The following is a 24,898-nucleotide window of genomic DNA, read 5'->3' on the forward strand; positions in this document are numbered from 1 at the left end:
GGAAATCAGTTTTAGAACATCATCTCAGCTCAATTTAAGGATGAAATTCAGTTATTTCCCATCTTGGTAATTTATTCACTCCGTGCCAGTGAGCAAGAGCATGAGCAGCAAGCAGGGTCAGAGGGAGGGAGCAGCAGACTCCAGGAGCAGGCTCCTTGCTCAGGGAGCCCAAAGCAGGGCACAATCTCAGGGTCCTGGGATTATGACCTGAGCCAAATGCAGACACTTAACTGACTGAACCATCCAGGGACCCCTTTAGGGCTTTCTTTAAAAACAAATTTCAGGTGGCGCCTGGGTGGCTAGGTGGGTTAAAGCCTCTGCCTTCAGCTCAGGCCCTGGTCCCAAGGTCCTGGAATTGAGCCCCACATTGGCTGTCTGCTCAGCGGGGAGCCTGCTTCCTTCTCTCTGTCTCTGCCTACTTGTCTGTCAAATAACAAATTCTTAAAAAAAAAAAAAATCCAAAAAACCAAATTTTAGGAGCACCTGGGTGGCTTAGTCAGTTAAACGCCAGACTTCAGCTCAGGTCAAGATCTTTGGTCCAGGGATCGAGCCCCACATCTGAGCTCCCTACTCCTCAGGGAGCCTGCTTCTCCCCTGACTGCTACCCCTGCTTATGCTCTAATAAATAAAATCTTAAAAATAATCATCATAACAAATTTCAGTTACACCCATAACGGCTAATTCCCTAGTTGAAGATATTTAAGACATGCAACTACTAAGGAAAAGGACTAAGAAACAGAAGAGTTCCTGCTGTGACTCATTCCAGGGAAATGAGGCTTTGGAAACATGTTTTGTCACTTAATAAAACTGGTAGAAAGCTACAGTCTCGGGGATTTTCAGAAATTTTAGCATTTAGAGAAATGAGAAAGATAAACAGTAAGAGCTTGTGCTCTGAAATTAGATACGGGTGTGAATTCACTCTTTGACCGTGTAACTTGGTTTCAACTGAAAAATAGGCCACATGAGAATAGTTACTCATGAAGTTGTGAGGAAATGAGCCTACATACACAAGCAATTAATGAAGTATGGTATATTGCACTGTACTGGACAGTTTAAATGTATTATTTCCCTTAATCCTCATAGCTCTTCGAGACGGCCATTAGTCCATCTTACAGGTGAAGTCTAAGGGTTAAATTCCCAAGGGGAGCCAAGATTCTATCTCAAGAATAACAGATTCCTGGGTGCCTGGGTGGCTCAGTGGGTTAAAGCCTCTGCCTTCGGCTCAGGTCATGATCGCTGATCCCAGGGTCCTGGGACCGAGCCAGACATTGGGCTCTCTGCTCAGCAGGGAGCCTGCTTCCTCCTCTCTCTGACTGCCTCTCTGTCTGCTTGTAATCTGTCAAATAAATAAAATCTTAAAAAAAAAAAAGAGTAACAGATTCCTACCCAAAGCTTGTTTTCTTCTGCACTGTACTATCCTGAACTATTGCAAAATAAGCGTTTCTCTTTTATCAGGGATTCTTTAAATTTTTATTAAGTATAAGCTGTATTATAAGCTGAGTGTAAGGCTATAGCAACTAAACATTTATAAATTAATGTTTTTACACTAAGCAACTTCCTCCAATTCTACCGTATCAATATAATTGATTTTCACTGAACTTTATACTAACTTGACACAAGCCAATTTAGGAAATTACCAAACCACCTAATCAGATGCATTACAGAAATTTATTTATCCTTTGTAGTATCTTGCTTACTTTTCTGGGAATCACTGTCCCACAAAATACACATTCCCAGACTGAGGAAGGTAGAAGTGCTTTCATAACACTCATGTCATTGCTTCTTACAACATATAAAGACCCAACCCATTTACCGAATATGGACTTTGGTATCTAACTTAGTATCCTCGAAACTGAATCATTGAAGATTATCTGGTAAAATGAAAGCTGATCATTTCAAGTATGTTAAGTATCCTTGTCTATTTCTAGAATATAAAACAGAAATAACTTCTGTGTACTTGAAATTGTGCTACTTATGTTCAATTTTCCGATTCTAATAAAACTAGAATATAAAAGGTCATTTCTTGATTTTTCTCTATACACAACTTCTCAATGTGCAGCAGCTAGACAGAAAAGGCCAGGTCTTGGGCCAGAGTGTGAAGACAAATGAAACAGAATATATAATAAGAGTAATACAGTCAGAACCCCCTGACACAGGATTCCATTTCATTACTAACAAGTGTAATTCAACCGAACAAGCTCATTCAAGCCGCCCTGGTTCTCCGTTGTTCCCAGTCTTCTTGTAGATTTGTAAATTTAAAAACCATCTAGTTTAACTATTTCTAGATTTGTAAACTGTAACATCTCTATCCCTAAAAAGTTGTGTATCAGCTAAGAAAAATTACCTGACTGTAATTTATGACTAGTAGTGGGAAGCCCATTTGCAGGAACTGGTTGGGACTTAGAGGGGGGAAAAAAAACACAACTTCTTGAAAAGGTAAAATAGCTTAAAGCATTTAATATCTAAACAAATCAATCTGTTAATAGTAGTCACAAAATATGCTTAATATAGAAACCCACATTTATGTCTTTAAGAAAAAGAGTAAATTGTATTTTACCTCAAACATAAATTAACCCACTTAAAGAATCTGCAGCGGTCAAAATCATGGTGAATTTTAAACAACTTCAGAATAAAATAACCTTAAGTACTTTATACTGCTTTATATCTAAAAAATGCTTACAACTTCTCATAAAAATAGTCTGAGGCAACTATTTTTTCTTTTATTCTTTAACAGACATGTTCAACATTATGGGCAACATTCTTAAAACCTTAAGCTTCACAGACTTTCAGACATTCAAATACTATGGTCCCCTTTGATGTGCAGGTTTATTCAGCTAGGGAAAAAAAAAAGGAAAGCATGGTAGACAACTTAATACATTTTCACCAAATTGAAAGTAGTACAAAAGTTTTAAGATTCTACAGAACTACACATCGTACCTAACGGATCATTAAAAATAGAAGACAGTATTTTCTTCAGCAAATAAAACAGAATACTGGTATGCTGTTAATGCATACTTTTTAGTATGTACTGTCATAAATTATTTACAACTTCTACTGTGTGAAGAGAACTCGAATGTAAATTTTCTGCAAAACTGGAAAAAAGCAATACAAAATTTGTGAAAGCCTGTGTTTTATATTATACAAAAGTAAGCCAGTTTTTCTCTTCCAATACCAGACATTATATGCAGTGGTATTCTGGACGTATTATAATAACTCTTGGGGATGTTTTAATGCTGGCGGTAAGTTTACAGGCCTTGATTCTTCATCAAGGAGTACCAGATCTTCTATCTCACTGCCTCTGTATTTCCTTTTACATATCTTTACCACTACCTTCTTCTTGAGAAATAACTTTAGTGCTTCTCTTGATGCAACAGCTTTTGCATTTTCTTTGCTTTTTCCACAGCCAGTGCCCAAATACACAGACTTGCATCGCAATTCACAAACAATACTTTCTTGGGAGCTTTTATTTTGAGGCAGATCTGCTAGTTCTTTTAGTGGAACAAAAAACACATCCAGTGTTGCCTTTAGAGCTTCGATAGCTGCGTTTAGGAGCTCTCCATGATTCACATTGGGACTAAAGCCACCAACAGCTACCAACTTCCAGGCCACTGTCTTATACAGTCTATTGAAAAAAGGTTGTTTCTGCTTCACATCTTCATTGGTTAATTTGCAACAGGAGAATTTAACAGAGCTCTCACTTGACTGTGACGTACTTTTAGAAGGCAACTGTGAGGTGCTAGTCTGAGAACTACTCTTCGAAGCCAGTTGGGCCACGCTGGCTAAGGAAGTGCTTTTGGAAACTAGAGATCCGCTGGTCTGGGGGCTGCTCTTGGACGCTAACAGTGAGGCAGCTACCTGCGAAGTGCTTTTGGAAGTCAGCATCGAGGTACTTGTCGATGTGCTGCTCTTGGGAACTAGTAAGGATGTGCCTGATGAGGAACTATTTTTAGAAAGAGATGCTGAAACACTGGCCTCTGAACTAGTTTTGGAAGTTAACCCACCTGAAGCTGTCTCTGAACTAGGTTTAGAAGACAACAGTGGCAACTCTCCTTCTGAGCTTCCGGAGGAGCCCAACAGAGGCACCTCAATCTCTGAGATGCTTTGAGAAGAGGAGACCGAAGAGCCTTCCAAAGCACTCTTTTTAGGTGATCCGCTTTGTTGTCTGGAATCAGCAGACGGGGTCACATGACTATTCACACTGGATTTCAACAACGAAGAAACAATGGATGCTGAACTGTGTTTCTCTGGAGCTTCTGATTCAGAAGCTTTTCCAGACCCTGCCGCTGTTACCTGAGAGGAAATGCTGCTGCTACTTTGGCTAGAAAGAGACCGATCTCCATCACCTGTAGAGCTATTCTGACTCGAGGTGCCAGAGCTGCGCCTGGAGTTCCCACCACTCTCCGACTTCGCAGATGCCCCTGCGCACGCAGAGCTGTTCTCCGGCTGAGCCAACGCACGTTCTGTTTTGGCAGAAATTTTTGCGTGATCTTGCTCAACTGCAGAACTGTTTTTTCCTTCGATGATTCGTTTTTTCGCAGGCTCTTCTACCCCTTCTGAAAAGGAGGAAAACAGACAAATGACTAAGTCGAGCTCATACAGATCAGCTGAAAGTTTACAAGACACATACTTGTTAAAATAAAGGCACGAGGCAAAAGTATTTCAGGACTAGCAGTTTCTTTCAAAAGTGTGGAATAACTTGCATAAGTTCTTAAAACGGGGTTGGATGACATCATTTAATTTCTAATATTAAAAAAAGTCAACAGCACAGACAACATTTGACACTTGAAAATCTAAAGCAGTCAAAGGAAACTATCAAAACCAGGGCCTAAAACACACAGACACATAACGTAGGTTTAACATTCCAACTTGATTATTAATATCGTAAAAATTCTAGCTTGTTAAAAAAAAAAATTAGTAATAACAGTAATTCCTAATGGTATCAAACTTATGTTCTAAACTCCTATGTATGTTCACATCTATGATCTGCTAACCATTGCTACTCGATATCCCTCTTTTCTTCACCTTGGCAACCAGTTCGTCTCTTGTTGTATGGATTGGAGCATCTGTCACTTTGATGCCTTCAGCCATACTAAGTATTTTATCCATAACTTTTTGTGGGTACCTGGAAAAGAAAAACACCCTTAAAAAATGCTTTTTAGTGTTTTTTTCTTTCTTTCTTTTTTTTTTTTTAAAGCTACTACTTCGGCAATGCAAGAACAGGCCACAGGAACTGCATTTCCTGGTTGTAATCAAGCAAGTGCGCCGACCGCCAGAACTTTCGGTTTCCTGGAACCCCAGAAACAAACGCTCCAGGGCCTGGGGGGCGGGGTCGCTCCTCCCCAAGCCTTCAGTTCGGCGTCCCCCACGAGAGCGTGGTCCGCCCACAACCCGAGCAGACGCCCCCCACCCAACCGGGGGCCGGTTGTGGGTCAGGTCGGCTTCGGGCGGAGACGCCCTCGCCCTTCTCACCCTCAGAGGGCAGCCAGTCCCGCAGATTCCCGCGCTTCCCCACTTCCCGCTCCCCGCGGAGGCTGCGGGCCCCAGTCCGGGGGCGGCCACCAGACGCGGGGAGCGGGTCAGGGGCGCCGGCTCACTCACCGGCACCCGAGGAAGACGTGGTTCGCCCAGGCCATGGAGAAGGAGACGAGCTGCTGCAGCTGCCGATTGCGGCTCCCGCTCTCGGCGTCCGCAGCCTCCTCCGCGTTGGCGGCCGCCGCGCCGCCCGTCGGGGCCAGGTCCCCGGCGTTGCGGAGCAGAAACTCGCGGCGGTGGCGCCAGTGTTTGTCAGTCTCGCCGTCGCAGCGCAGCGCCTCCACCCAGGCGGCCACCCGCGGGTTCTGGCTCAGGTACTCCGACACCTCCTGCGCCATGTTGGGCCTGCGGGTCGCGGAAGCCGCGAGCAGACGCTGCTCCGGGAGAGAGGCGGGCTGCGCGGGGGCGAGCGGCCCTGTCACTGCGGCCTGCACCGGCGGCCCTCCGGAGAACGCCCCTCGGGAGGCCCAAACGCCAAACAACAGCGCCGGCAGCCGCCGAACCGCCCACTTCCGCCCGCCGCCGGCTCCTTCCCTTTTATAACCTCGCCGCCGCCGAGCGCCCGCGCGTCCTTCCGGCGCGAGCCGGCTCTCCCAGGACGCTTTGCGCCGCCCGAGCGCCCGGGACGCCGCCGCTGGGGCGGGCGGCGGAGGGGCGTCCGCGGGGGCGGAGGGCGGGTGGGCGCTGAGCGTTCGCGCCTTCCGCGCCTTCCGCGCCGCCGGGGCTGGGGCCCCCGGTCTCCGGTTCCAGCCCCGCGATCCGGCTCGGCTTTGTGACGCCGCGCGCGCTCCCGCCGCCTCCCTCCCCCTCCCTCCCCCTCCCTCCCCCTCCCTCCGTCCGCGGGCCCGCCGCGGCGCTGGGCGTGGAGGCGGGGAGGGCCGGGTCGGCGGAGGGCAGCCGGGCCGGGGCGGGTCAACCCCTCGCGTGCCCCCGCGTGCCCCCGCGTCCTCGCAGAGCCCGAGGCGCGAGTCCAAGGCGAGGTGTGCGCGCCTCCGCCGCGGTCGCTGGTTTTCAGCGGGGCCGCCATCAACAAAAGCGCGCCTCCATCTTTGGATCGTGTCAGAAAACAGCCCGCGGCGCTGCTTCGGAGGTGGACGAGCCGCGGCGTCCCGGACTGCTAAGGACTTGGGTCCCCGAGAGTCACAGAGCGTAACCCCCAGCTGGGCAGATAGCCGGGAGGCAGCGTGGAAAAGTGCCTGCGTATCTCTGTCCCCCCAAACCTTTCCCCCTTTAGAGCTTTTTTCCCTTGCGGTTTTTTTCTACTTTATAATATCCACACTTAAAACCATTGCCGCCGGCTTGCTTATCGCTAACGATTTCAATTTCAGGTATATGTGTTTTCAAGATCAATACATTGTAGTAAGGTAAAATAAGTGCTGTGCAATAATGATCAGTTACGAAGTAAAAAATAAATTTTCTTTCCATTAAACATTTATGGACTTGGATTCAAAAATGCTTGAATCAGAATAATCAAGCCCAAAAAGTCACACTGGATAAAAATTTTTTTTAACGTAATTTATGGACATACTGGAATAATCAAACCATCCTGCTATTAACATGAAAATAATACCCACTTTCCTGTTATACTAAGTGAAACTTCCTACAAACAGGCACAAGGGAGTTTTGAAGCTTGGGATTTTGCTTCTAATTGTGTTCTTTCCTCTTCAATGAAAATTTCTGAAACTTGAGATGAAAGGCTTCAGAATCTGGGAATTTAAAAGACAAATGGTAACGGTTTTTGCTTTCATGAGTTCTTTGGCATGGGGGAAGATGACGAGTAAAAATCCCTGATCACATACCTAGATCCTATGTGTGCATTTTAAGCCAAGAATTTTCTCACTTGTCTTCTTGTTCCCATGTAGCCTTCCACCTGTGGGGTTCATTGCCTTGAGAGGAGAGTAATGCCTGAGTTCCCAAATAATTTTTAAAGTTACAGTAAATGCAATGTGGCCTGAAAGGCAGAGTACTTTCCAAGAGCCAGAGGCTTGACACTAAGAAAAGATACATGTATTTCTCATTCCTAAAAAGTTTATTTTACATATAGAGAGATTCAGGGCATAGACCATGGACCACGGAGCTAGAAGAATGGTATATTAAATGGTAAATGTAATGGTATATTAAAATTAATATGGTAAATTTGGTAAATTGGTAAAGATTTGGTAAAAATGTTTACCATTTTTAATTTAAATGGTAAATTTAATGGTATATTAAAAAAGAAAAAGAAAATGCTTCTCACCCTGTGGAGAGAAATTCCTTTTTGGGCTGTGGGAAGAATTCAGAGAAAAAAGGTAAGAGAATTTAGGAACATTAGTGAATGTGAGGGGAAGTGTTGGCTCTGTCTGCACCTTTGGGAGAAGACAGCACATTTAGTTCCCTGAGCCACCATGGGTTGGCTTTTAGAAGAGTAGAAATGAGCACCGAAAGAACCTTTCATTGCTCTGAGAACTGACTATACCACCCCATTCCTTCTCCCCAGCACATACACACATGTCTCTCACAGGTCCTAGAGGAATTAAAAAAGTTACAGGGAGAGAGAGAGGAATGCTCAAGTGCCTCCCAGGCAGCATGATCCAAATGCATCTAGAGGATAGGACGGCCTGGGCTTCAAAGGAGAAAGCAGCCAGTTCTCAACAAGTCATGAGGCCCCTGAGATCCAGGTAGGGCCAATCAAGAGGGGAGAACCCCTCAAACTCCCCACCAGTGACCAATGTCACTTGTATTGGGGGATCAGACAGTTTGCTCTCAGTAGATCCCACAGGGAAGACCGTACAGAGAGAAGTAGTACAGAGACAATGCTAGGATGATACACAAGCCACTTCCCCTACCTCTGCCTGCCCCCCAGAAATCTGATCAGAGGACAGAGAGAGAATCCTAATAAACAGAAATATCCACTGCTACCCCCACCGAATTATGTTTTAAGCTGCAAGTGGCCGAATTCTCTTAATTTCATGAGATTGTTTCGTTACAAAGAAAAGCACATTCATTAAAATTGAAGCTCTGTTGCGTCTCTGGAGAAATCTGGTAAAAACTCCTGTGGCAAGCCGACCTTTATGCAAGATGGCTCCCCCACGTGGAGCAAGCCGAAAGGCCGGCTCCTGCTCCTGAGGGTGACTGCAGGAAGAGGACTTAGGACGCGTTGGGCACAAAGCCTGCACGTGGAGTGCGGCAGTCTGGGTAAAGCAAATGCTCTAGTCAATGTCACGGCTGAGGTTATGGTTTGACTTGAGAAACAGTCTGCAGTGAAGGGAAAACGTTTACAGCAAACGATCTACGAGGTCACAAGTTAGTCAAACCACAGTGAAAAGATGAAGGGTCCTGCAAGTCAAAGATGCTTTAAGGAGACAGTGGTCCCCTGCGTCGGTAGCTGGGGAGAAGTCAGGAAGAGGAATACTGTCAACGGATGTAGAGGTTGGAACCCTTCCGGGGAGCTTAGCAAAAGGGTGGAGTGGTGGAGATAGACTCAACACGGAGCGAGTTCAGGAGAAGAAAAGGAGATGACTGACTGAAGGAGAGAAGAGAGGGAAAGCCAGAAAGGGTCATGGCGTCCTGACAGCTTTTAGTTAGATGGGAGTATCTTGAACGTGTTTCTCTGTGACTGGGAAGAGCCAGTAGAGGGAGAGTTTGGGGATCCTGAAGGAAAAAAGGGTAACAATTTCTAAAGGAGTGGAAGGGGCAGGGATCCTACATACAGGTAGAGAGATTAACCTCACGGGAGAAGGAGAAACACTTCCCCCATTTTCGAAGAAAATGTAAATTTGGAGGTGGGAGATGGAGTCCATGTAACAGAGAATGCCAGAAATGGACATTCTAGATTGGGAGCAAGATGCCTAGATGAAGGGAGTTAAGTTCTGGCCAAGTTTTAAAAAATTATAATTACACATGCTCACAGAAATGAATCTTTTCAATGGAAATAAAAGGCATAAAATGAAGGTAAAAATCTCTCTCCCTCTCATCCCTGGTCCCCCTCTAAAAATAACAGCATTTATTTACAAATGTATGTCATCTTCTGCCTTTGTTTCTTTGTGCAGTTATTTTTGTAACTAAGTTATATGCTAATGTTTCTCTTTCTTGATTTTTCAACTTTAAATAGTACTTATTCCCCCTTGGAATGTGAAAGATGATAAATCCATATCACTTTTACTATCCCATTCTTCTCCCAATTGTTGTTAGTTGCATTTTTATTATTCTTTTGTTGGCCAGCTGTCACACATTTAAATATACTCAATCTTTAATTTCTTAGTCTCTCAATTTTAGACAATCAGCTTTTGATCCCCATGTTATGTAAGAAAATTCTGGAAGATGGGGTGCCTTGGTGGCTTGGCCGATTAAGGGTCTGCCTTAGGCTCATGCTCTCTCTCTCTTTATTTATTCATTTGAGAGAGAGACAGAGTACAAGCAGGGGAGGAGGCAGAGGGAGAGTGAGAAGCAGGCTCCCTGCTGAGTAGGGAGCCTGACATGGGGCTTGATCTCAGGACTCCAAGACATGACCTAAGTCAAAGGCAGATGTTTAACCATCTAAGCCACCCAGGTGCCCCAATAAATAAATCTTAAAAAAAAAAAGAAAAAGAAAAAGAAAATTCTAGAGTAGAGACCATAATGTAGATATTTGGGCATTCAAAAAGTCTGGCTTGGGATGCCTGGGTGGCTCAGTCCACATTGCATTGGATTTCTTGCTCAGTGGGGAGCCTGCTTCTTCCTCTGCCTGCCTCTCCCCCTGTTGGCGTGCTTTCTCGCTCTGACAAATAAATAAAAATCTTTAAAAAAAAAAAAAAAGCCTGGCTTTCAGAGAAAATGTAATTGCTAGTGGTAACTTGGCAACAGGTGGAAAATTCCAAAGTGTTCCTGTTTACCTGCAGGAAATTTGTGCCCTTTGTTTTTGCGTTAATCCTTAACATTAGTAAATGTCAATTTGTTAGCTGCTTTGAGAATTAAAAGACTGTGAAGTTACATCCTTCAGGGGGGTTAGCTTCCAAAATCAACCCGTAAATGAAAGATAGGATATGATTCCACTTTACCTTTTTCTGTGGCAAAGCAATGACCTCCATTTTAGAAAGACCCCTTGGGCATCTTCTGATGTAGAGAAGCAGAGAATTACGGACCATCTCTACAGGCTCACAGATTCTGGTGTGATTAATTTTCAGTGCAAGTGACGAAACAATTATGGTTTAAAATGGCATCTGCGGGGCGCCTGGGTGGCTCAGTGGGTTAAAGTCTCTGCCTTCGGCCCAGGTCATGGTCTCAGGGTCCTGGGATTGAGCCCCGCATCGGGCTCTCTGCTCAGTGGAGAACCTGCTTTCTCTATCTCTCTGCCTGCCTCTCTGACTACTTGTAATCTCTGCCTATCAAATGAATAAAATCTTAAAAAAAATAAAATAAAATGGCTTCTGCTTTAACACAAAGGGGATTTATTGGCTGTGTTTTTGACAGACTGGAGAGTAAAACATGGCATCCAATACTCAAATAATATAATCAGGAAGCCTGTTGGTCTTCATTAGTATATTTTGCTTTTTCTGTGGCAGCCTCAATCTCGGGCAAGCTCTCCCTGTATAGTGGCAAGATGGTTCCTAGTATTCCATAGTGTGTACATCCCCTCTAGCTCGGTAAACTGAGAAGGTCTCTCTCTCTCTCTCTCTCTTTTTTTTTTTTTTTTTTAAGATTTTATTTATTTAACAGAGAGAAAGAGAGAGAGATCACAAGTAGGCAGAGCAGCAGGGACAGAGGGGTGGGAAGCAGGCTCCCTGCTGAGCAGAGAGCCCGATGCAGGGCTCCATCCCAGGACCCTGAGATCATGACCTGAGCCAAAGGCAGAGGCTTAACCCACTGAGCCACCCAGGCGCCCCAGAACATCTCTTGATAGTTCCTGCCAACGTCCTGAGGTTCTTTTGGGAATCCATTTATCCCTTAAATAAGCACTCTAGCCAAGGGTATGAAATTCTCCAATTGCGTAGGTCTGAGTCATGTGTCTACCCTGAGAATAATAAAGCCCTTGAGTAGGTCAGTATCACGCAAGGAAAAATAACAAACTAAATAAATCAAAGAGTTAACACTCAAGGAAATGGAGGTAACAGCCATATGAGAAGGATCACCAAATACCAGAAAATATTTTAAAGAAAGAATGGTCGTAAGCAGTTTCAAAGGACACAAGACAATTGTCCTCTGTGAGGTCTTTTTATCAGGACGACTTCTTTCCTTCACAGCTTAGCCAAAGTGTAATATCTTTTTACAGCAATTCTTATGTTTTTTATATAGGATTATACAGAGTTTTCCTGAAAACAAGGTCATCTTTAGTTTTCGTGTTTCTCCTAGTGCTAACAAGATGAGGTCTTGTTATATGTAATTTCCCATCTCTATGAAACTCTTTACCTGTGCCTTATGCCAGAATGTAGGGGATTTAAATCCGGAATCAAAATACAGATTGAGATCAGAGAACAGTTCATATTTGGAGAAGGACAGTTTGAGTTCCCATAAAATAATAAACTTGATCTTGGCTCTTCAGAATCATGGAAAGTTAGAGCCTGTGTTTATTTTGTAGATGAAGAAACTGAAGGTCAGAGTGGCTAAGTGATTGCCCAAGATCAAACAATTCGTTAATGAAAGAACAAGAATGGGAGACCAAGGAACATAATATATTGACTTCTGGTCTAGGACTTTGATCTGTCACATTTTGCTACTTGGTGAAGTTTAATTATTCAGCAATTTTGATGAACTCACAAGGTATAGAGGCTGGAAAAGTGAGCTAAAACTTGTTAAATCAAGGTGCTAAGATTATGACAGCAATAAACCACTTAGTTATTGGGCAGTTTGGTAACTAGGAGCAGGAAGGATATGAACTTTGTGCTTCTTTGTACCCATGGCTCCATTATGTGAATGTGCGATTGTCTTGAAACTACAAACAGCAGGGGCAGTAGAAAGGAACATTCCTGGAGAGATCGGGAAGCCAGCAGGTGACAGTAGGTAGCTTAACTTAGCGATTAAGAATATTGTCTTCGGGGTCCTGGCTGGCTTAGTCTGTAGAGCAAGCAACTCTTTTTTAAAAAATATTTTATTTATTTGAGAGAGAGAAAAAAAAGCATGGGTGGGGGGAGTAGAGGGAAAGGGAGAAGCAGACACCCCGCTGAGCAAGGAGCCCCACACACCCAACACAGGGCTCAATCCCAGATCCCCGGGATCATGACCTGAGCTGGAGGCAGGTGCCTAACCGACTGAGCCACCCAGGCGCCCCTTGGAAGCGACTCTTGATCTTGTGGTTGTGAGCTCAAGCCCCACACTGGGTGTAGAGATAACTTAAAATAAGATCTTTAAAAAATATATATTGATTTTGGAGTAGACATTTCTGGGTTTGAATTCTGTCTCTATTACTTATTGCATGTGGCTTTGCGCAAATTGTTTAATTTCTCTTGGGGCACCTGGCTCAGTCAGTAGAGCATGTGACACTTGATCTCAGTGTTGTGAGTTCCAGCCCATGTTGGGTATAGGGTTTACTTAGAAAAAAACCCAATTTCTCTAAATTTCTGTTTCCTTAAACACAAAAAGGGGGTTCCAACACCTATGAATAGTAGGAAATATAAATGAGGTCATGTATATAAAGAGAATAGTTCAGACCTGATACATACTTTACACTCAATAAATGCAGTTTAGAAATACCTTGTGGGTTTTGGTTGGTCCTAAGCAGTAGTAATCATTGGTTTCTCTATTTATACAAATAACATCTTTGCGAATGAACTAAATTCAGGCAAGTACAAATCTCATTCCACAAACTCAAGGTGCACAAAGAAATATAACTATTTCTTTTTTAAGATTTTTATTTGTTTATTTGAAAAAGAGAAAGAGAGAAAGCAAGAGAGATCCAAGAGGGAAAGGGGGAAACACATCCCCACTGAACAGGGAGCCCGATGTGGAGCTTGATTCCAGGACCCTGGGATCATGACCTGAGCCGAAGGCAGACGCTTAACCGACTGAGCCAGCCAGGTGCCCCAGATATTTAACATTTTTCTATGATTGAATTCATTCTGTATTTTAAGGTTCCATTTCACCAAGTAATGGAGACTTAACTTCAGTCCATTCAAGATTTTGAGTATCCATTCCAGGGAGCTTACACAGTGTGGAGGCACGGAAGCTGAACGTGGGGGTGGGGTCAAGGTTAGGAGTTCCCCGGGCACCCCCTAAAACATTCATCTTTTTTTTTTTTTTAATCAATTTTTTGTCCTTGTAGGTCTATGTAGGCCTCTGCTTCATCCTGCTCACTCCTGTCGTAGGGTTTGTTTAAAAGTCAGAGGACTCTCCTTTGCTGTACTCAAGCCTGTCTCAGCCATGGGCTGTTCTCTGTGAGGCTGTTTTAGGTCTACTGGCCCAGACACAACGGGCAGACACTCTAGTCTACTCTCCACGCGTGCTGAGCAGAGGGGTGCTCTGGCTGTCTTCCAGCGTCCATGGGTTTTTGAGGCATGAGTCAGCCAGCTCAAGGACCCCCAAGCCTACTGAATTTTTCAGCATCGGCTCCCTCTGCTCCTCCCCCTGCAGCTCAGCCTAGGGAGTGCAGGGTGGTGGTGGTGGGGGCGGGGGGCAGGACTTGGAGGCTTTCTCCAGAAACAAGCCAATAGTCATTCTCCTGGTTCAGAACCCTCCCCTCCAAGTTCTCCTTTCCTTGGAAGAATTTCTCATCTGAGAAGCACCTGTTCTTTCTAATATTCCTCTACCCTTATTACTCTTAGGCTCTACCTGGCCTTGTGACCACGTAAAAGTCAGGACTTTGCCTATTTGCCTTCTACATTCTTCTCCATCTTGCAAAAGGCAGCGGCCACAGAACACGCCACAACTCAAGTACTAGCCAGAGGGTTATAAAATTTAGAGCCGCTTCTGGAATTCCAGAGGAAAATGGGAACAGGGAGCATCTTTGGAAATATCTACAGCCCCTCCCCCCACCGCCAACTTTCCTACTAGAGACTAATTTTAATTTTTTTTTCTGTTCTTCCTGAATTTATTAATTTGAATTCTTATGTAAGGAAAAATTTTCCTTTCTCTTATTTATTTTTTAAATCATTTATTTATATTAGTATGGACTCGTGGCTGATTTGTTTTGGGGTTATAATCTATACTGTAGTTATTTATTCTGTTCTCACCTTGGCCACTGAGAGCTCTTTTAGATAGGCTTACATTCCTTTTATTTTATTTTTTTTTTAAATATTTTATTTATTTACTTGAGAGAGAGACAGTGAGAGAGAACATGAACGAGGAGAAGGTCAGAGAGAGAAGCAGACTCCCCATGGAGCTGGGAGTCCGATGCGGGACTCGATCCCGGGACTCCAGGATCATGACCTGAGCCGAAGGCAGTCGTCCAACCAACTGAGCCACCCAGGCGTCCCGGCTTACATTCCTTTTAAAGATTTATTTATTTCAGGGGCACCTGGGTGGCTCAGTGGGTTAAAACCTCTGCCTTCGGCTCAGGTCGTGATCTCAGGGTCCTGGGATTGAGAACCACATCAGGCTCTCTGCTCAGCAGGGAGTCTGCTTCCTCCTCTCTCTCTCTGCCTACTTGTGGTCTCTGTCTGTCAAGTAAATAAATAAAATCTTTTTTTTTTTTTAAAGATTTTATTTATTTCAGAGAGAGAGAGAGAAAGCACGAGCGGGGAATAGGGGGTAGGAGCAGAGGGAGAGGGACAAGCGGACTCTGCATGCAGCACAGAGCCCAGTGATGTGGCCCAGTGCTGTGGGGCTGAATCCCAGGACCCTGAGATCATGACCTGATGTAGAAATCAAGAATCAGACACACAACCCACTGAGCCACCCAGATGTCCCGACTCATATGATCCTTTAAAATGCTCTGATCCTGGGGGCGCCTGGGTGGCTCAGTCAGTTGAGTCTCCAACTCTTGGTTTCAGCTCAGGTCATGATCTCAGGGTCCCGGGATCCATCCCGCATTGGCCCGTGCTCAGGGCGGAGTCTTTTGGAGGATTGTCTCTCTGCCCCTCCCCAGCTCCCTTCCACCCGCTCCCCCCCCCTCAAATAAATAAATAAGTCCCTAAATGGACTAATTTTAATTTTTAAGAAGCGGTTTCTTTCACACCAACAGACAAGCAAGCCTGTAGAAAATTTGCGAGCTAAGAAGGAACATCTGAGTCGACGGAAATCATTCCTTCTTTCCTTCATCGTAGCGAGTACCTATGAATTAATCCCTACCCGGGATCACACCGATGACCAGTGTTATATTATGGGGGAATAATAAAGCAGAGGAGCAGAAAAAAGTCCAGCCCGTGATCTGAACAGAAAGAGCGCACTGAAAATCTCTGATGGGCGACCAAAGGCAACATTTTAAAATCCCATCTTCTTCCCCTTCTCTGCAACTGTTGGTTGAATAAGGATGAGTTTTTAAAAACCTCAATTAATTTTAAGGAAGGAAACAAAGTAAGTGTTTTTCTTCTCACCAGGGAAGGCAATTTTGATGTTAAACACCTCATTGATGGTGGTAATACTATGCAGTTAATTTTAAAGATGGGAACAAAAGAAGTGTTTTCATTCTCACTAGGGAAGGCAGTTTTAAACACCTCATTGAGGGTAGGACTGCCGGGCTCATTTGGGACTTGATAATAGCTCCTCTTGACAAGACGATGCTGAAAACACAGGGTGAGACTTACCAGCCCTTAGACGACTTTTTACCCCCACCTCCTAGCAAAGGCACATTTTCTCTATTTCCTGGAAAGAGTGTTAGTCTGCGGGGCAATCCAATTATTTTTACAATGCCAGGTCCCATGGAAATGAATTCAGGAGCTTATGCCATTGATTTCATTGGGGCTTGGTTGGTGAAATTGATTCCACAGGGCTTTGACAGAGTGGAGAGAGGGGGGCGTTTTTACTCACATGTATGTATTTTTCCAAGCTGAAGCTGAAGAGGATCAGATTGCTCCTTTCATCACTGCCCCACGAAATGAGAACTAATAAACAGGAAGGGGAAATAACATAGGTACATTACCTTCGTGGTCATGAATCTGCTCATTATGGGGGTGGGGGGGGCGGGATCTGATTGCACTTTTCGGTGAACATGCAAGTGGACTCAGACTCTAGAGTTGGGGGCTTCAGGTTACAAGAGGAACTTGAAGTGCTGGGACCACCCCACTGCCCAAAGTGGGCATTACCATTGCCTCAGTGGCCCTGGGTCCTTGGATTCTGGACCTTGGTTGTCTTGAAAGACAGAGATCTTAATCTTGTACCTATTGGTGCGGAGAGAGGGGATGTAATGTACCCATTTGAAAAAAACACTGGTGGGGCACCTGGGTGGCTCAGTGGGTTAAAGCCTCTGTCTTTGGTTATGGTCATGATCTCAGGGTCCTGGGATTGAGCCCCACATCAGTCTCTCTGCTCAGCAGGGAGCCTGCTTCCTCCTCTCTGCCTGCCTCTCTGTCTACTTGTGATCTCTGTCTGTCAAATAAATAAATAAAATCTTAAAAAAAAAAAAAAAGAAAGAAGAAAACACTGGAGGGGTGGCTGGCTGGCTCAGTCAGTAGAGCATGTGATTCTTGATTCCAGGGCTTGTGAGTTTGAGCCCCATATTAGATGAAGAGTTTACTTAAAAAAAAAAAAGATAAAAATTTTTTAAAAATAGAGAATTACTTCAATTTTAAATAATTTCAATTCTTTCATAATATCAGAGATTCACAGAATACTATGACTGGCAGGCAGGTTCTGTAGGGATGGAGCATTGAAGCTGTTTCCTCATTTTTAGGAAATTTAAGACCAATCAGGAAACTGAGGCTCAGAGAGTCCCTTGAGCAGGGTTTAACACTTGATTTCCAGGTCAGCATTCCTCCCACTAACCTAGGTTTCAAGAAGAGAAGAGGTTAGCATCTAGCCACTTGGATTCCCTGAGTCAGACACAATGAAACCGTTACTTGCTGGTATAAGTTGATTTACAGTTAACCTCGTTGCGGGGGATTCATGCTGCCTGAAAAGACAAGGAGAAAATGGAGCACAAACCCACACACTCCACAATGCAGGGAGTCTTGGTAACCACAGAGCAGCGCATCTCTCCGAGGCGACACTGGTCACCTAATGGGTAATTGGTTCCTTTCCCTGGGCCCCGCCTGAGCAAGCCGGGGCAGAGAACCCCCACTGTCTTGAGATTCCAAGATGGAGCCCCCCATAAACCCAGTCGGGAGAGTGAAGTGTGGCCTGGGAATCTGTGGTGTGTTCTCTTCCCCATGGGGGACTTCACATTTAGAAACCGAATTTCATTCTTACCGAGACATTCTCGACTTGTTTCTGTCAGTGAGAAGTGGGTTTTGAACATAGTAAGGGAAATTTGTAGGAAGGAAACATGGCAGAGCTAGGAGATAATGTTGGCCGAGTGCGCTCGCACTCTCTCTCTCTCTAGTTTTTTTTTTTTTTTTTAAAGATTTTATTTATTTATTTGACAGAGATCACAAGTAGGCAGAGAGACAGGCAGAGAGAGAAGGGGAAGCAGGCTCCCTGCTGAGCAGAGAGCCCGATGCGGGGCTCGATCCCAGAACCCCGGGATCATGACCTGAGCTGAAAGCAGAGGCTTTAACCCACTGAGCCACCCAGGTGCCCCCTCTCTCTAGTTTTTATCTATATATTATCTAGATAGATAGATATGTATAGATATATATGGATATATAATATCTATGTAGTTTTTTTTTTAAGATTTTTTATTTATTTATTTGACAGAGAGAGATTACAAGTAGGCAGAGAGAGAGAGAGAGAGGAGGAAGCAGGCTCCCTGCTGAGCAGAGAGCCCGATGTGGGACTCGATCCCAGGACCCTGAGATCATGACCTGAGCTGAAGGCAGCGGCTCAACCCACTGAGCCACCCAGGCGCCCTCTATGTAGTTTTTATCTACATCACTATGACCTAACATGTAGTGATGATAATTTCTGTTTAACTCCCCATTGGTAAAAAAGAAATACAAAGGAAAAATCTTTCCTGTTTTTGAGAGCTTTCAAACAGCACGCTCTTACTGGTTAGTCTGTGTGTGCGTGTGCATGTACTCTAGAAAGAAATATATATATTTAGTTCAATATATTTCTATATATAGATATGTCTATATATTATATAAAATGCATATATATAGATATACCTATATTTATGTCTATATATATTATATATCGATATTGATATCGATATAATATCAATATTATATCGATATCGATATGATATTGATATCTATACATCATAAATATCGATATCTATATAATAATATATAGATATATCTATATATCTATATCTATAGATATACCTATAGATATATCTATAGGTATCTAGATATACCTATATATCTATAGGTATATCTATAGATATGTCGATATATATATTATATATCGATATATTTATATATAAATAATATATATTATATATTATACATATTATATATTATCTATATATAATATAGATATATCTATAGATATACATATCTTTATATATAGATATACATATCTATATATAGATATACATATATATATAGATATACATATCTATATATAGATATACATATCTATCTATATTATATCTATATAGATCTATCTATCTATCTATCTATCTATATGGAACTCTCCGAAAACTGAAAGCTCTCGAGAAACAGGAAGTATATCATCCTATTTATTTTATGCCAGAATACTTCGTAGGGTATGACACTAGCTTTTAGTACAATGGGCCATTTTTCTCTCTGGAAGCTGTGATATCTCTCCCAATACAGCTGGGAACAAGCTTTCAGTAACTTCCCATGTTCATGTAATTTTTTTCTGTGAACTCTGTCAAGTTACTGTCTGTAAGAATCCGCTCTTGGATGTTTCCGTTTCCCTTTGGGTTAGCAGGAGACTTTCATCCCTCCTTTGTGTTTGTCTGCTCTCCAGAATCTGAGGGAGGCTGCTGATTGCTTCAGGCCTTAGTTCTTTATTAGCTTCAACCTGTCTAACACCGCACGTTGAAGATGTGTGAATTCCCGCCTGGCAGGAGCATCAGGACCTAAGCAGCGTAAAGAGGGTGGGAGCAAAGCAGGAGTGCACACCAGTGGAAACCTCCCTCCGAGGCAGAGGCTCACACCAGCCCTCCAGGGCTTTCTCACCATTCTCCATTCAACTCGAGAAGACAGGCAGTGGGGAAGAGCTACGGATTCCTAGGGGATGGATTTCAGGTCTACTGGCCAGGTCCTGAGCCCCCCCAAGGAAAGCCTCAAGCCTGTTTCTGGGAACTGAGAAAGCTAACCTTCCAGTCCAGACCCCCATCTGTCTTAGAATCTGAAAGTCCCTTCCTCACACCCTGGCCCTGCCCTGCTGGTGCAGAAAGGTTTCCAAGACAGAGGCATCTGAACTATTTTGCTCCTCATGGAAACCCAGGGGCAACCTTCACTCCCAGCCTCAAAGCACAACAAGGGATAAGAAGGCTTTGACCACAGTTGCCTCTGGCTTCCTAGAAGAATTCTTCCTAGGACCTAGGCTACCAATACCCTTTTAGATATCCTTGAGACGATCATCCCGGGGCTGCTGCGACCCTGTGCACAAGACAAGGCTTTGATGGAAAGGGACTAATCTGTAGTATCTAACACAAGAAATAGAGAAAGCATTTCCTAAATTTGAGATTATGGGCACAGTCAGTTTCAGTGAACTAGTGTGGGCTGGATTTCTGTCACTTGTCACCAAAGGATTACTGACTACCTATTTACTGATTTTATATACTCTGTATAACCAGCATTTTAAAACTGTGTTTTAATCTAGAGTCAGGAAATTATGAAGAAGGTTCTGAGAAACTCTCTGGGGTATAATTTTGCAGACATATCTGTCAATGCTTATGTGTGCAAAATGTATATACAAGGGTGTCATGACAACTAACTAACTTCCTTCCTTGCTTCCTTCCTATAGGTGAAAATTAGAGCCAGCATTTGCTATAGGTAGAAAATAGAGTTAGCAGTGGGAGTACCATTACATAATTTAATTAATGTATATGTGTGATAAGAATGAGATAGTTACTTATGTGTTGATACGGAAGGATGTCTATGCAAAAAAAATCAAGTTGCAAAATCAAATGTAAAGCATGATTCCATTTTTACAAAAACATTAAAACAATTCTTCCCATAAGTAATATGAAAATGGCTACAGACAGGCAGTTTGTGGAAGAGGAACAGAAAATGGCTGGCAGGTGTGTGCAAAGAGGCGAAACCATGACGGCAGACATGAAATACAAATGAACACACCGGTGGATGGATTCTTCTGCCCATCAAATCATCACTCTTCCAAAGTTCTTCCCATATTCATGGTAGTGAGTAGGGAAGTGGGTTTTCTCATACACCGTTGGAGGGATTCAATTCAATACCTTTCCAGAAAATATTGGGCAGTATTTATCAAAACTATTTGAATGTGTTTCCCTTCCCATAGGTCAATTTTACTTCTAGAAACGTATCTGATGGAAATAAAAGCTAGTTGTCTCCTAATAGCCAACCACCCTGTCTTCACAGTTCGAGACTGAGCTGGGCACATGGCCCCAGGAATAATGACTACATTTCCCATCATCCTTGTTGCGGCCAGCGGCCGTGCACTCCAGTTCTAGACGATAATGTATGTGCAGAAGCAGCAACTTCTAGATGTCTCCTCAAAGGAAGGAGTAATACTCCTGGGGCTCTGATTTTTTCTTCTGTCTGGAATGCTGATTGCTGGCTAGAGTTCTGGTAGCAAGCGTGGAGGCTGAGGTGTCCTGGGGAATGAGATCAGAGCCAGCAACGTAAGAAGGAGACTGGGCCCCAGCTCCAGGGAGGACCACCCCAGCCTCGACCTGACCACGGCCAGCCATCGTGAACGTAAAAGAGAAACTTAAATATCTATCTTGGTTCAGTCACAGTATTTCAGGCTTTATTTTACTCTCCAAACTCAATCTTCACTAGTTCAAATGCGTGAAGATATATCTCCAAGGATAGTTACTGAGGCATTGTTTGGAATACTAAGAAATGATAATCTGCTGATAATGGTTGAATATATTATAAGGTCCACTTGTTTATTCATTTAGCAGATATTTTTAGCATCTATTCTATGTCTGACATGATTCTGGTCACTGGGCTCATAGCAGTGGACAGAAGAGACCAACTCTCCCTTTCTGGAGTTCGTGTTCCGGTGAGGGAACACGCCAAGTATGGGATCCTAGGAAGCTATGGAAAATGAAAAGCTATTGAATGTGTGCCACTGTTCCTAACACATCATGTGGTTTCAAAAATTAGAGATATGTTGTGTTAATTATATTTTCTTTCTTTTTAAAGACTTTATTTATTTGAGAGAGAGAGCACGAGGAGGGGCAGAGGAAGAACCAGACCCCCAGCTGAGCAGGACGCCTGATGTGGGGCTCGATCCCAGAACCCTGAGATCATAACTCGAGCCAAAGGCAGACACTTAACCGACTGAGCTACCCAGGCGCCCTTGCTAACTGTATTTCCTAATTGTCTGTATTTGTGATTCTCTGGCCTCCAAAGCGTTGCTGATCCCGGAGATGCTGCCTCTAGAACCTTCCGTATGCAAACCAGCTAGTCCAGAGCCTCTGCTGCCCTCTGCCTCCTTGGTGGAGCTCACAGAATGAGCCACCAGCCCTCTGCCCTTACGGCCCCAAGGCCAGGGACCAGGAAGCTAGGGCTAGTCCCTACATCCCTTATTCAAACTAGTCAATTCTAAACCCGCCTGGCCTGCTTACCCTGCCTGCCTACTGCTTCCAGTAAAAACCACAATAAAGGCTCCTTCCCATTCCTCCTCCTGCCTCTGACCCCACGTGGCCCTGGGTGGTGTGGCGTCCTCCTCTGTTTGGGAACTGGGAGAAGCCAACTCGCTTTTCCATGGTGATTGTTCCCCGATCTGTTGGCTTCCCCATACCTGCATAATAACAAAACCTGCGCTGAAAAATGGATGTATAGTGTGATCTCATTTAATCTTTAAAAATCCATAAAGGCGGGGCACCTGGGTGACTCAGAGGGTTAACCATCTGCCTTCAGCTCAGGTCATGTTCTCCAGGGTCCTGGGATCGAGCCCTGCACTGAGCTCCCTGCTCAGCCAGGAGTCTGCTTTTCCCTCTGCCTCTCTGCCTCTGCTCCTGCTCTCTCTCTGTCTGTCTGTCTCTCTCTCTCTCTCAAATGAATGATTAAAATCTTTAAAAACATTGGGGTGCCTGGGTGGCTCAGTGGGTTAAAGCCTCTGCCTTCGGGTCAGGTCATGATCCCAGGGTTCTGGGACCAAGCCCTGCATCGGGCTCTCTGCTCAGCAAGGAGCCTGCTTCCTTCGCTCTCTGTCTACTTCTCTGCCTGCTTGTGATCTCTGTCTGTCAAATAAACAAGTAAAATCTTTAAAAAAAATATTTTAAAAAAATCTATAAGGCACATATGTTTGCATAGGTTTTTTAAACAATAAATGAAAATCCATGGATGTTATACAAACATCGTTAACAGTAATGGTATCCAGGAGGTAAGGACGTGCGATGCGTTCCAGCTACTGGAGGATGGGAGGCAAAGCGCTGTTTATTTTACTTTAAGGCACTTCAATTTTAATTGAATTTTACAAGGAGCATATGTTGCTCCTGTACGAAAAAATACGTATGTCTATTTTTCATTTCACTAGCCTCCCCTCTTCTCCCTTCCTCTTGTCACATCCAAGCTCGGCACATCTGGAACTTCTCAAAATTCCGCCAGGCAGCCCAGCTGTCACCTGGGCCACAGCATCTCCTGGTGGCCGCTCGCCCCACGCTGCGTCATACCCTCCCCACCTTCTATAAAGCCGCGGAAGCCTCTCGTCTGCGGAATATCCTCTCTATTCCTATGACATTGTCCAATGAGTGCTTTTTTATTCCTCATAATAATTTTAATGGGAGCAGCAGGAAGAAGTGAAGATAGAATCATGTAAGTTGGAGATCTCGCCTGGCTGAATGTCTCTGATTCAGTGCTGAGCCCTAGTCCCTTGTCACATGTCCGGGAGCGTAGTTAGATATGGGATGGCAGCTGTGGTCCCGCGGGGTGGAGAGGAACAGGGTCTGCCCTTGACGGAGACCCTCACACTGAGGCGGGTCAGACCCCGGAAAATGGTGCCTCTTCACTTGTCGGGGCCACCAGAAAAGTCAGTCCCGCAGACTGAGTGCCAACAGAGTATTTGGAGCTGTCTGCCTGACGAATGGCTCGTGGTGACTCAGTCCGTTTGGGCTGCTGTAACACAAAGACCACCGACCCCGGGGCTTAAGCAGCAGACGTTTATTTCTCCTGGTTCTGAAGGCGGGAAGTCCAAGGGCAAGGCACTGCCAGATTCAGTGTCTGCTGAGGACCGTCTTCCTGGCTCATCGATGGCTCTCTTCTGGCTGGGACTCACATGGGAGAAGGGATGAGGGGGTCTTTCTGGGATCATTTTTCTTTTGTAAGATTTTAAAAAATATTTAATTTATTTATTTGTCAGAGAGAGTGGGAGAGCTCAAGCAGGGGGAGCAGCAGGCAGAGCGAAAAGTTCTGGTGTGGGGTGAGCAAGGAGCACAGGCTGAAGTCCATCCCAGGACCCTGCATGACCCAAGCCAAAGGCAGTGCTTAACCGAATGAGCCACCCACGTGCCCCTCTTTTTAAGATTTTATTTGTAAGTAATCTCTACACCCAACGTGGGGCTTGAAATTATAACTCTGAGATCATGAGTGGCGTGCTCTACTGATTGAGCCAGCCAGGCACCCCTCTGGGGTCTCTTTTATAAGGGTGCTAATCCCATTCTGCAGGGCTACACACTCATGACCTCATCACCCCGCAGGACCCCCACTCCAAATACCATCCCATTAGCTATTAGGTTTCATTGTAGGAATTTGGGGGTGACACATTCATTCCATAGCGCATAGCAGGCGAGCAGTCGTAGGAAAAGAGAGGGGCAGAGGCAGTCGGACGTCAGGGCCAGATGGCTTCAAGAGGTCCAGTCTGCGATCAGGCAGCTTGTGTGAGGGAAGCCTGCCCCCAAGTTCAAGGAAAACCCACCTCTCCCGGGAAGACATTATCTACTCATCCATGTTTAGGGAGCACCTTCCCTAAGCCTCAGCTCAAGGCAGAAGCAGGTCAGGCCTCCTCGTGGTGAAGAGCTACATCGTGGGCTCTCTGTGGTGAGTGACCAAGTGTGGCTTAGAGCCCAGGCACGGTTCCATGAAATGAGCGCAACTCACCAGCTGTGTGACCTTTGGCCAGTTCCTTAACCTCTCTGAGTCTCATCATTCCTGCCTCCACAGTAAAAACCACAAAGCCCAGCTCATGGGGTTGTTGAGTATTAATGACATAATGGATAAAATACTCATGATGGGGAAGCCTGCTTGGGTCTGGGGAAGTGGGCCGCGCGTCCTGCTGACCGAGTAGCCGGCTTCGCATCCGGGCTCTGAGATCTTGG

General features: G+C 44.6%; 1 protein-coding gene across 2 annotated transcripts; it reads right to left on the reverse strand.

Moving 5' to 3' along the window:
• Positions 1–2,437: 2,437 nt before the first annotated feature.
• Positions 2,438–6,166, reverse strand: CDKN2AIP (CDKN2A interacting protein). Of its 2 annotated transcripts, none has more exons than XM_059156148.1 (3): positions 5,599–6,154; positions 4,992–5,122; positions 2,438–4,553 (listed from the first exon to the last, which is right to left on the reverse strand). In XM_059156148.1, exons 1-3 carry the CDS (start codon positions 5,868–5,870, stop codon positions 3,205–3,207), a joined length of 1,752 nt encoding a protein of 583 aa, XP_059012131.1. In that variant the 5' UTR covers positions 5,871–6,154; the 3' UTR covers positions 2,438–3,204. The 2 variants fall into 2 exon arrangements, with proteins under 2 accessions (XP_059012131.1, XP_059012132.1); XM_059156149.1 differs by having other exon boundaries at positions 4,410–4,553; positions 5,023–5,122; positions 5,599–6,166.
• Positions 6,167–24,898: the final 18,732 nt, after the last annotated feature.

This window comes from Mustela lutreola, chromosome 18, assembly GCF_030435805.1.
Source record: "Mustela lutreola isolate mMusLut2 chromosome 18, mMusLut2.pri, whole genome shotgun sequence".
NCBI classification, from domain to species: domain Eukaryota; kingdom Metazoa; phylum Chordata; class Mammalia; order Carnivora; family Mustelidae; genus Mustela; species Mustela lutreola.